Consider the following 12715-nt stretch of genomic DNA (forward strand, 5'->3'; position numbering starts at 1 on the left):
TAATACAGTATGTGAATTTTTAAAGTAGGGATAATACAGGGGTAGGAAGTTCCGGACCCTCCGACCATCCGGACCCCTGACCCAGCTGTGTATCCGCGCATGTCAAAATTCTCTTTCCTCCGAAACCGTTGTAAGTACTATGGACCACGTGTTCATGACTTTCCGTCCATTTCTTGTTTTGCTTAGAATTATTTCAAAAGAAAACTTGTCTCTTGTAATTTTATATACGTCTTTGATTTATTCCGTTTAATGAGACGGAAAACGTTCCTTAACACGTGGATACATTATAACTATCGGAGCTATGTCTTGACACGTGAATACATGGTTACTATTCGGGCTATGTCTTGACACGTGGATACGTTATAACTATTCGGGCTATGTCTTGACACGTGGATACTTTATAACTATTCGGGCTATGTCTTGACACGTGGATACTTTATAACTATCTGAGCTATGTCTTGACACGTGAATACATGGTAACTAATCGGGCTATGAAATGAAGAACAACACAATTAAAGTTACAAAGTTGTTATAATTCGACATAATATCACAGACGTCAGATATTGCACTATCCCAAAGTGAACACCCCTATAAACTGTCGTATAACTTATCTAACCTCGTTTAGAAATCACGGTACAACTTATCTATACATAAAGTTTAATGTAAACATATAAAAGAAAACGTCAACACGAATATTCAAAATTATACGACATTGCGTTTGATTCATAAATTTTAAATAACATTGAGACATTCCATATTTGATCGTTGAATTATCTTCTATCAAAAAGTTTTGATTTTAAAAATTCGGTTTTTTTTTTCTTTCAGCTGGATTAAGTTTCCATAATCCGAATTCTACGCTGCACTAGCTCACGGGTCATTGTTTTTTTAAACGCTCATTACGTTTCGAAGCATTTCTTCACAGTACTATACCAAAAAACTTCCACGGCAAAACTGAAAACGAAAATATCTGCTTATACCCACGAAATAAATAGAGTTATAGTCACCGCTTAGTCAGTCTTGAGACTTTTACTTTGCATCATGACGTCAAAGATTGTGACGTCACTGTTTCTTTAGAGTTTTACCCGCTCTAGCACTAAAAACCGGAGCACCACGGACAGACGGATTCCTGATTTCCTTTACAGGAACCTTATACTGAGGTTTGTACCCATTAAACAGATTGAATCCGTCTCTGTTAAACACTTTCTTTTCAGGGCCAGTATTTGTCGGTGGCGCACCAATTAGAGTTGAGCTTATGCCGAGCCTCGGCGCCGAAGGTGATGACTGCGACGCAGAACCTGGCGCCATTTGCTTGGGTTTGGATCCGGTTTCCGTTAGCGCCATTCCTTCCGGGATAATATTTTTGGGTTCAGCCGGTTTTTCCGTCTTAGGGGGTTCTAAAAGATTAAGGGAGCTGACAGCGTCAGTGGTTTTCTTCTCAATGTATGATATTGGGGTCTCCTTGGGCGTGCTCTTGTCCAAAGGTGGCAGAGTTGTCAGCAGATCCGGAATATGTCCCCTAAATCCACTGCTAAGGCTGAGAGGGTTCGGTGGGGCCTGCATGGGGTTGTCCGGAAACCTGGCGATGTCGATATAGACCTGACCGAGGGAATCGATGGGCGGGCGGTAGGTGGGTTTAGCCGTGGCTTTTCTAAATTCCGAGCTGAACTCAAAAGAAGTGGGTGGCTCCATTATGGCCCGGGAATGGCCTACGTCATGGTATATTCTGCTGATGCTGAGCCCTGAACCGTAACTTGAGTCCCCTCTAGCGCTTAAACCCATTCTCTCTCTCCTCACAGGCTGTGCCTCAAAAGCGCTTGCGCGGGGCTGACCATAGTCAACGATTCCGAGATTGGCGGCGTTGTATTGTAGCGGAGGGGCAGCGTTATACACGTGACCAGCCGGATTCGGATCGCCTCCCATAAGACTGAACTTGTTCTGGGAACGCGTCCTGGAATGAACGGACTCAAAATGATTGTGATGGTTGACTTCCTGGAGGGTTGCATGGTCGGTGACGGGATCATAGTAGTTCTTTCCAAACCTGGTGTCTTTGTAGGTGATTGAGTTCATGGGATTCATGTCCATGTGTGGATCGTGAAATGAATTTTTTGCTACGTTAGAAGAAGGTTTGATACTAGGTCCAGGTGTGACGTCACCTTTTTGGTTGACCCCTGGGTCACGGACTATCCCTGCGGGTTCAATGCTCGTTTGTTCTTTTTGTCCCTGCTTCAAATTGTTATAATTATTCGAACTCGGTTCTCCGTTGGTATGAACCATATTAGTAAATGAAGGTGATTTGGTAATGCTTTCAGGTTCTCTTGGGCCAACTTTGGGTTCTACTGCAGGTGTACTCAAGGCGTTTTGTACTGGGATCGGTGATATTTGAGGCGAAGATTCCTTTCCCTTTCTATCCCACTTGGGCGACACTTCTTTGTTTTTGCTACTTGATGAAGGATGTTTGATCGTCGCTAGTGATTCTACCTCGGGATACGTTACTCTTTTGTCAACAACAGGAACCGGAAACTCGGGCCCTGCCGTGTGTATGTCCTTGGGGCCCTGATATGAAACGGTGTTGTCACTGAACCATCTTGGGGCTATTCCTGCCGTTGTTCGGGCGTTGAAGCCCCGGTTCTCTTGTTGATGCTGATTTGTATGCTTAATCTCCACAGGGATCTTTGGTTCAACGTTTGAATATGTTCTTGGCTGTCTTGTGTTGAATGCTTGGTTCTGCACCGAATTGCCCGGATGAACCCGTGACGTAACTTCATAACCAACAGGCCAGGGTCCGACTCCGCTGGCCGGTTTAGGTATAGTTTCTGGCGCTTTTACTTCCGTCGGCGCATTGCTGTTCATGTTGGAACCCATGCCTTGTCCAGAGAGGTTGCTCCTCATTGGCTTAGATTTGCCATACTTTCTCATATCGTACGGGATAATCTTGTAACTACCGTAGATGCTGGGCTTTAACTTTACAGCACTATTTGGAATCATGTCCCTGACCACTGGTTGAACCTGTTGAATTCCTTCTGGTTCTCCTACTTGTTGTATCATGTTTTCCGGTGGCCCTGTGTTAGGGGAGTACAGTGAATTGTCTGCGCCGTTTTGAGGATACTGCACTGCGTTGGTAGGCTCTTGATTTATCTGTTCGTGATGATATTGATCTTGATTGTAGTTTTGGGTGTTTCCATTCACAAGAGGTACCCTACTTTCTCCGTCGTAAGGAAGAATCTCCACAACACTGTTTCCCTTACCGACTTTATAGGGGCGGATTTGAAGAACATTATTAGAACGCTGGGCTTTCTGATATGCAATTTGTTGGTGAGGATATACCGCGCCAGCACTATTGTACTGAGTATTGCGTGTATTTTCTGTGTGTTGGGGTTTATGGTGTGGTTCTGATTTTCGCGGTTCATTGTAGGGTGAGTTTGGCAGTCCTTCTTGTCCTGGGAGATTTGGAACACTGTTTGGTGTTTGTATGTGGTGAGGAGAGATTGACTGGAGACTTTGTCCGTTTTGATTTTGACCTGGTCCATTTTGTAAAGGTCCGTTTTCGTGTCCACGGGGTGAATTATAATTTTCACTTGGTTTGTTTTGGTAAGGTTCGCTTGAATAGGGATTGTGTGCATCTTGATTGGGTCTATTTGAAAATGGACGGTGTCCGTTTTGATAAGCTTCGTTTAGATTATTCCTAGGTCTAATTTGTTGAGGTCCCTTTTGATTTGGAATAGGTCCACTTTGAGGGTAGCCGTTTGGGTTTTGCATGTGTGTATTTTGATAAGGTCCATTTGTATTTAAAACTGCGTTGTTAATATTAGGTTTATTCTGGGCTGGCCTATTTTGGTAAGGTCCAATTGGATTTTGAATTGGCTTATTTGGGTACGGTCCACTTGGATTTTGACTTGGCCCATTATGGTACGATCCACTTGGATTTTGACTTGGCCCATTATGGTACGATCCACTTGGAATTTGACTTGGCCCATTTTGGTATGGTCCACTTGGATTTTGACTTGGCCCATTTTGGTATTGTCCACTTGGATTTTGACTTGGTACATTTTGGTATGGTTCACTTGGACTTTCACTGGGTCCATTTTGATAAGGTCCACTTGGATTTTGGTTGGCCCCATTTTGATACGGTCCACTTGGATTTTGGTTGGCCCCATTTTGATACGGTCCACTTGGATTTTGACTTGGCCCATTTTGGTATGGTCCACTTGGATTTTGACTTGGTACATTTTGGTATGGTTCACTTGGACTTTGACTTGGTACATTTTGGTATGGTTCACTTGGACTTTCACTGGGTCCATTTTGATAAGGTCCACTTGGATTTTGGTTGGCCCCATTTTGATACTGTCCACTTGGATTTTGACTTGGTCTATTTTGGTACGGTCCACTTGGATTATGATTTTGTCCATTTTGAAATGGTCCAATTTGATTTCGACTGGGTTCATTTCGATAAGGTCCGTTATAATTTTGACCGAATCCATTTTGAAGAGGTTCATTTTGATTTACAGTTGGTCTATTTGGAAAACGACTATGTTTATTTTGATAAGGTTCGCTTTGATTTGGACCTTGTATAAATTGATTTTGTCCGGGTATATTTGGATGAGGTTCATACAGTTTTCCATCGGGTCCAGTTTGTCCTACTGGATCATAAAACTGGCTGTTTGATCCACCTTCCTTTTGGTGAGCTCCCATTGGGTATTCTACGTGACTTACACTTTCACCGTTCCCCCTCTCTGTATGTTGCTGTTGGTGTCTTTGCTGAACTGAGGGATCATATGCTCCACCTGAATATTCAGTGGTAAAATTGTGGACGTTCGTTCCTCCGCTGACCTGTTGTTGATATGGGTCCGAGTTGGGTCCACCGGCAGGGTTAGAATACTGGTTGTTTGGAACCGCCGGCCGATAGCTGGACCCTCCAGTCGCGGCGTGATAAGGCTGCGACGGGTTGTAAGAAGAGGGCTGTGGAAACTGTTGATTGTACAACCCAGAAACTTGGTCATAGGTCTCTGGGGAATGATTATTTGGTCCGTTGGGAGCGGAATACGGCGGTGGATTGTTTAGGTTTGGCTGCCCGTTTCCATTTGGTAATCCATTATATTGATACGGTGGATTTGACCCACTAGGAAGATTTTGATGTGGATCATATCCAGCTGTTTGGTTTTGAGACACGCCCATCTGAATATTTCTATGTTGACTGTTGGATGCTCCACCTTGTATCGTATGCGATGCGGGATCGTATCCTGGTGCCTGTCCTCCAATATGGCCCGGGTATGATGGCGACTGGGCATTGGATGTCCAGGGGTTATTTGCTGCAGGTGCCTGACTGTTGATTGTACCCTGTGGAATGTAAGAATGACCCTGAATCTCATTTATTTGGTGTTGACCATTGGTCGGGGTGGAGGGCGGATAAAATGATCCCACGCTGCCGTTGCTCGGGACGTTGCCTTGTGGGTCGTTGGTCCCTGTGTGTTGTTGTTGGTAGAAGTTGTTTGGTCCCGCAATGTTTGGTTGATTTCTTTGATTGTACACTGCCTCGCTTTGTGGAGCTGAAGAGTTTGGTCTATGGAACATAGGTCCGCCATTCACTGTATTAGGCAAATGGTTGGCTCCGTAAAATTGTGAGGGTGGCACTCCCGGGAATAAGTCAGGTTTATTGTTTATGATTGGTTGATGCTCTGTCGGGGCGTTCTGTGTTTGGCGATTTGATGGATGGTTTTGTGCTTGTTGCTGTGGCGGAGCGTTTTGTACTTGCTGCTGTGGCGGAGCGTTTTGTACTTGCTGCTGTGGCGGAGCGTTTTGTACTTGCTGCTGTGGCGGAGCGTTTTGTACTTGCTGCTGTGGCGGAGCGTTTTGTACTTGTTGCTGTGGCGGAGCGTTCTGTGCTTGCTGCTGCGACGGAGGATTTTGTGCTTGGTGCACAGGCTCAATGCAGCGTTTTCCGCACCCATTACGGCAGCACTTTTTCATTCCGACACAGTCGTTGTCATCGCCGCACAGGTCAGCACATTTAGTGGACGTTATCAACACAACAGACGGACAATAACCCGGCTTCAGAGAGGCCCCCGCGCCTGCGTACTGTACTTGGTTTTTGGCCGGAAGTGAAGACTTATGGATTATTTCCCCTGAAGGTGCGTTAGGATTACTGGCGCCATATCTAGAGGGCGATACAAACATGAAGTTGGAGGGACTGTTCCTGCCGAAGAGCGCTTGACCGGAAACAGACTGTGTGATCCATGACGTCACTGTAACAAAAAAATCATGACTCATTTTACTGTGAAACGTTACATTGAACTGATTTCCAGGATTCGTTATTCATTTTTTTGGAATGGCTATAAATCCGTTTTCCTCATTTTATCTCCAAGATTACTATTCTTTGTGTCTGCTATAACACTAAGAATCGATTTTGTACTATACAGTCTGATAAATTCAAATGATGTATTGTTAGGACGCAAGCGGGGTTTGCATAATTAATATTCTAACATTAAATCGCATAATTGATGAAAATTATATAAAAATAAGTAGTAAGAAATCATCCTTTGAATATTATGAGGTAAGAATTTCGGTCGGGCTTGATTAAATCTATAATAAAGCCCTCCGGGCTTTATTTGATTTGATCACGGCCCCACCAAAAGTTTCACCTCATAATGTTCAAAGAATGATTTCTTATTCCTTAAATAAATCCATAACGTCTAAAGATATATAAAGAAGAAGGAGAATACACAAAATACATTTCAAATATTTTTAAGAGTCGGAGGACTTTGGTTTCATTATCAGCTGGTCTGTGTAATCATGTGTAGGTTAATCAATCTGGTTGTTTATTTGTGTATTTGATTACTGCATGATTGTGTACAGGTAAATACACCAGGTAAAAATTAACAGATCTTCTTGTGTACATGTAAATACAACAGGTAGCATTAACAAGTCTCCTTGTGTACAAATAAATAGACCAGGTAGGATTAACTAACCCAATTCAATGTGTCGTCATTTAGATATGTCGTGATTATTTATTGTCAACATTGTTTAACTTACCGGCAGATAAGTTTGCTATTTATAACTGGTATATACATTTATATCTTCGCATTCTGTATAACCTTAACAGGTGTAAAAAAAAAAATACACAAAGCACTTTTAACACTGAGCTACAGAGACCTAAATTTCTTAATATCTGATCTAATCTGATCTGATCTTATCATATCTTAATTTATCTTATCTTATCATATCTTAGCTTATCTTATCTCAATTTATCTTTTTTGTATCTTATCTTTTTTTATCTTATCTTATCTTATCTCATCTTAACACTGATGTAAAGTTTCAGCGTTTTGACCACTGAACTGCAGAGACTGGCAGCCAGGCATAATTATGCTTTTACAATTATGTATTTAACATATCGAAAACAAGAGATACTGAGAAATTGGTTGCTATATATTATCATAATTTTTAAATCGCATAATGTCATGAACGTACTTTTGAAAAAAAAAACTTATTTATAAATTTACAAGTTGTAATTAAAAATTATTTTATCCTATTTTACCTTATCTTATTTGATCTTATTGTATCGTATCCCATACTATTATTGCCATATCCCACCTTATCTTTCCCTTTTTAATCTTTTCTTATATTACCATATCTTATCTTATTTATTTTATCTAAAGCCATCTACCAGACGTTTTACCAGTATATCCTTTGTTCAGTTTCTTGATTACTTATTTCCAGAGATTAATTCTTTGAGGTTTTAGATTTGTCGTATAAACAGAATAAAACCAAATCCACAAAGAGACCGATCCGGAAATGAGTTTTTAAACGAGCGACCATTAAACAGGCATTATTCTGCTAGTCAACACTCACGGACGTTCATTATGGTAAAATTCCAGGGCTGTGTTTTACAAAAGAACTTACGTCTTATGACCAAATTAATAAATTATGTTTAATCACGAACTCACTAATGTTTTATTCTAATGGCTGTGAAATGTGATTATGGCAGTCAAAATAGTTGTAAATGAATGAGTTTATATTTTTTTTCCGTTTAAGGTCAGACGACACGTTCCTCAATTTTAGATAACTTTTTCCAGGAATTTGTTAATGGTTTACTACTACTTTGACAAGCTTTCTTGCAAAAAATTAGGGTACCTTACCAGGCATTTCTACAAAATACTAGAGTATGCAATTTTCTATATAATCTTCTTGAAAATACACTTTATTTGCTGATATAAAAAATAAACGCTTTTGGCAGTGAGCGGCCACGGTTCTAACCACTCGACCATCTAGACATATACAAATTCCAAGTAAATTTTGATCACGTTTAAAATAATTATAAAATTAATGTTTTTTATTCGAACTCTTTATTACGAGGAGATACAAAAAAGATTCTCGAGGAACGTGTCGTCTGACCTTAAGATCAATCCATGAGACGGATAATATTTACGACTTTGTCTTAAGTTCCTGTTTGTTCTGTTGACGTTCGTTCTGTTGACAGACTTAAAGGGTTATCTTAAAATGATGAATCGCATCATTATCTTAAAGAGTAATCTTTGGGTAACCTTTGGGTTTTTTTCTTGGACAAACAGAAGTAACAGAGTTGGATTTTAGTTGGGAGAGGGGGAACTATGTAGGTATATTTGTAATGTTAAATTTGAGATAGGGTCGTAAATTGAAGGGATACGAATCATAATCAAGCCTTGCAAAAAATTATCTTAGTTTTATTTGAATGGACTAAATCAGACGTATCTTAGTTCATTGAGATTTTTTTTTGTGGAAAATTATTGTTTTAATATATTTAAAATTTAAGTTGTTGGATGATCGCATGATGGAAATTAAAATGCGCAATAAACATAACTAAAAATTTTTTTTTTGTTTTTGATATTTTTCAAAAGTAATACATGTAAATGAATATAATTGCAATTTACTTTGTTGATTTTGTAAAAGAAATATTGTTCGTTACTTGGTCCCTCTTATATAGTAAGCTCGATGTATTCGTTGGTTTTTATAATAAGGAAGCATTTTGTATGAATCTGAATATATTTCTCTATATGAAGATCGTTAAATTTTTGGGAAATAAACATATTACATCGTGTTAAACTGTTCAGATATACAAGGTTTGACAGCTGTTTAAAAAACGGTAAGTTTGGAGCGTGCGGGAGTTAAATACAACACAGAATTACATTTTGACTTCATGTTTAACAAGCTCATTAATATGTAAATGAGCGCGCACCTGTCAACGAATGTCTTTATATAACAGAGGTATTTCTGTGGTTTTTTGATTTTCACATAAATCTGTTTATAAAAAGGGCTACGATGTAAGACGCAGGATAATTTTGTGAGTCTCAAAGGTTTTCATAGGTATTTATTTTGCAATTTTTATATCACTGGCCAGTAAAGGTGAAGCCCGACTTAATGCTACTGTATTGGGTAATTGACGACTCACCAATACTGAAATTTAGATTCTATTCTTCATTTCATGATTACTCTGTAATTATTTACTATATTATGTTTCTTTTCTACAGCCAAGCATCTTTATTTTCATTCAAAATACATTAAGTTCAAGACATACTACAGCTAGTGGACTTCCTAACTTTTTTTTTCAAATTTTCTTCTGCCTCTAATTTTGAAGAACTTTATTATGATCCATATTTAATATATATCTAAAAATATCAACTGAGAGAGAGAGAGAGAGAGAGAGAGAGAGAGAGAGAGGTATAATTAGATGCATAGGTTCCTGTTTTTAGTGCGAATTGCCTCTGCTGCTGTCATCGGGAGATGGATTAACATGAAGTAATGGAGAGAGTACACGCCCCGACGTGCTAGTTTTAATTAGTCTGCTCGTTTTAATTGGATTTTAATTTTTAATCTCCATTCCTGCTGGTAGGTTGGTAAAGGAGCTTTTGTTCTACTTGACCAATGCATGCAAAACAGACTCTGGATTTCAGTTCCTATAGTCTTAGGATGACGTCTGACCTTCAATAGAGTTATAGTCTTGCAAAAGAACATGCCGTTCGTTATACAGTACAAACTTAGATGTACTTGTAATATTTCATCTGCGTGTTAAGGAAACTTGCTCGATCTTAAACTTATATCGTTTTTAATAACCTAATATTTTCTTATAATTGGTAATTTTTCGAAATTCCTTACAAATATGAACATTAATGGTATGTTAACTAGTGTTAGTGTTAACAGGTATCAAAAACAATAACACTTGTGAATTACCGATTGTTAAATAGTGTGTCATAAAAAAAAATACACTAGTCAATAACAAAATGTTAGCGTGTGTGCCATACAACATTTATCAATAACAAAGTTATTTTAAAAACCAGCAACTAGTTATTCTGAACGGTCATTCAACATAGTCCCTAATCATAGACTTTTCTCTCGGTATTTTTTTTCACGTGAAAAAGCTATTAAGTATTCCAGATTATTTTAGGTGTCAAACATTCAAGGAAAACATGAATATAAACAAACACATTTTCTCTGAATTCAAAAGGAACTTGATAAATGTCCTGCTTACTAAAGTAAAAAAAAAAGAAGTTCTTTAAAAAGTTTTATTTTTTACTTATACTTTAAATGTGTTAGAGTCAATTGCTGGTGGATAATGGATCATTAAAAGTAGAGAGAGAGAGAGAGAGAGAGAGAGAGAGAGAGAGAGAGAGAGAGAGAGAGAGAGAGAGAGAGAGAGAGAGAGAGAGTTCATAGTAATTAGAGAAAAAGAGAGATAGAAATTAGAGAGATGAGAAAGATAGAGAGAGAGAACATAAAAACATAGTTATGAGAGAGAGAGAAAGATAGAGAAAACGAAGTTCATAGTAACATGTTTAAGAGAGAGAAATAGAGAGAGACACAGAGAGAGGAAGAGAACGAAAGAGACTTACCGTAGAAGAAGATTGTGATTATCGAACTTATCCTGTGATTGTCAGCCACATTCATCCTTTGTATAAATAAAATATCAATATAAAATATGTATAAATTTATCATTCATCTTTACAAACTGTTTTTTAACTTGATATAATGTAGATGCACTTTATATTTGTTAATTTGTTTAAACAGTATTTTCCGCAATTTAATTGTCCACAGCCTAATTTAGTTGAAATGATAGATGGTTCTATGGATAGATAGATAGATAGATAGATAGATAGATAGATAGATAGATAGATAGATAGATAGATAGATAGATAGATAGATAGATAGATACCTTTTTCTTTGGACGCTGTACGATGAATGCATTACATTTAGTCACGCTGCAGTAAATTTATACCTCCTGCACGCTTCGCTGATTTTCATTAACAAAGACAATTTTAATTGCGGAGAAAAGAGTTCTGTATCACCGTAAAAGAAGCCTAATGAAAGAATGAAAGTTAACAAATGTCATCACTGATTTCACGGATTTTGAAGCAGGCCAATCCTGACAAGGGAATATCGTGTATTAATTAAGGAATAAGGAATCATTCTTTGAGTATTATGAGGTGATAATTTCGTCCGTCGGGGCATAATCAAATTTAATAAATATGATCGATTTGTTCACGCCTCGACCCTTATTTCTTATCACTAATATTTATATAATTTTAAAGCATTGTACGAATAAAGATTTAAATAATTAAGCATATCCCGTTGGCGCCTCAATTTGGCGTCATTTGAAGTTATGGGTTATACTGGGTATAGTACAAATTCGATACGTAGTGTTATCACAGGCAAAGACACTGGGAAGTGTAAATATTATACGATGTACAAGCCAAATATCGTGACGTTTTATTGTAAGTATGTTTTACAATAATTAAAATTGTTTGATATCCATGGTTGTGTTTCAATTTTTCACATTTTGGATCATTTCAAGAGTCATAATCTCCACTATATTATACGTAGTTTATACTCGTAAAAGAGAAATCAAAATTGTGTACAAGGGATGTTCTACATTTATGCTATGATGTTCATCATTTTGTCCCATAGATTATGAAACATATAATAGATAACTTATAATGTAAGTGTTATAGAGATATCTTACATTTGTCATAATTATTTACTAGAGATGTTTTATACCAATAATAGAGAATTCATAATCTTGAACTAGAGATGTTTTATACCAATAATAGAGAATTCATAATCTTGAACTAGGGATGTTTTATACTAATAATAAAGAATTCATAATCTTGAACTAGAAATGTTTTATACTAATAATAGAGAATTCATAATCTTGTACTAGAGATGTATTACACCAATAATAGAGAATTCATAATCTTGTACTAGAGATGTATGACACAAATAATAAAGAACTCATAATCTTGTACTAGAGATGTTTTACGTCAAAATTGTCCTGAAAGAGGTTCTCTCCGCTAGCTATTTAATGTAATATCTTACGTAAAAATTTGCAGCATTTATTAGTTCTAACTGTATATTCATGCCAAATAAACCATAATTAATAAAATTGTTGACAGAAAATTAGAGTTGTTTTAGAATATTGTTACTTTAGCCTCCTAATTTTCAGCGCAGAATAAACTTCCAGATAGTTTGGGTTTAACGATTTATTCATGTTGTTCTGAAAAACATTTTGAAACAATATTTTGATATATCTATCGATAATGTTTGGCATATTTAACTTATATTTCATAGAAGTCAAGAAAAAAAACTCGATTTTTGCTTAAAATTAGCTTATTTCATGTCATATCTCAATTCTTAAGATGTGACCCCTTCCTTTTTTTACTTTTATATGAAACATTAAATGTTTATCTATTTGTAT

The 12715-nt window shown here is 37.5% G+C and overlaps 1 protein-coding gene across 1 annotated transcript; it reads right to left on the reverse strand.

Moving 5' to 3' along the window:
• Positions 1-748: 748 nt before the first annotated feature.
• On the reverse strand, positions 749-11252 carry LOC105342849 (nuclear receptor coactivator 6). Its single transcript, XM_034463009.2, has 3 exons — positions 11177-11252; positions 10857-10912; positions 749-6239 (listed from the first exon to the last, which is right to left on the reverse strand). The coding sequence occupies exons 1-3, from the start codon at positions 11206-11208 to the stop codon at positions 1060-1062; spliced, it is 5268 nt and encodes a 1755-aa protein (XP_034318900.2). The 5' UTR covers positions 11209-11252; the 3' UTR covers positions 749-1059.
• Positions 11253-12715: the final 1463 nt, after the last annotated feature.

This window comes from Magallana gigas, chromosome 1, assembly GCF_963853765.1.
Source record: "Magallana gigas chromosome 1, xbMagGiga1.1, whole genome shotgun sequence".
NCBI classification, from domain to species: Eukaryota; Metazoa; Mollusca; class Bivalvia; order Ostreida; family Ostreidae; genus Magallana; species Magallana gigas.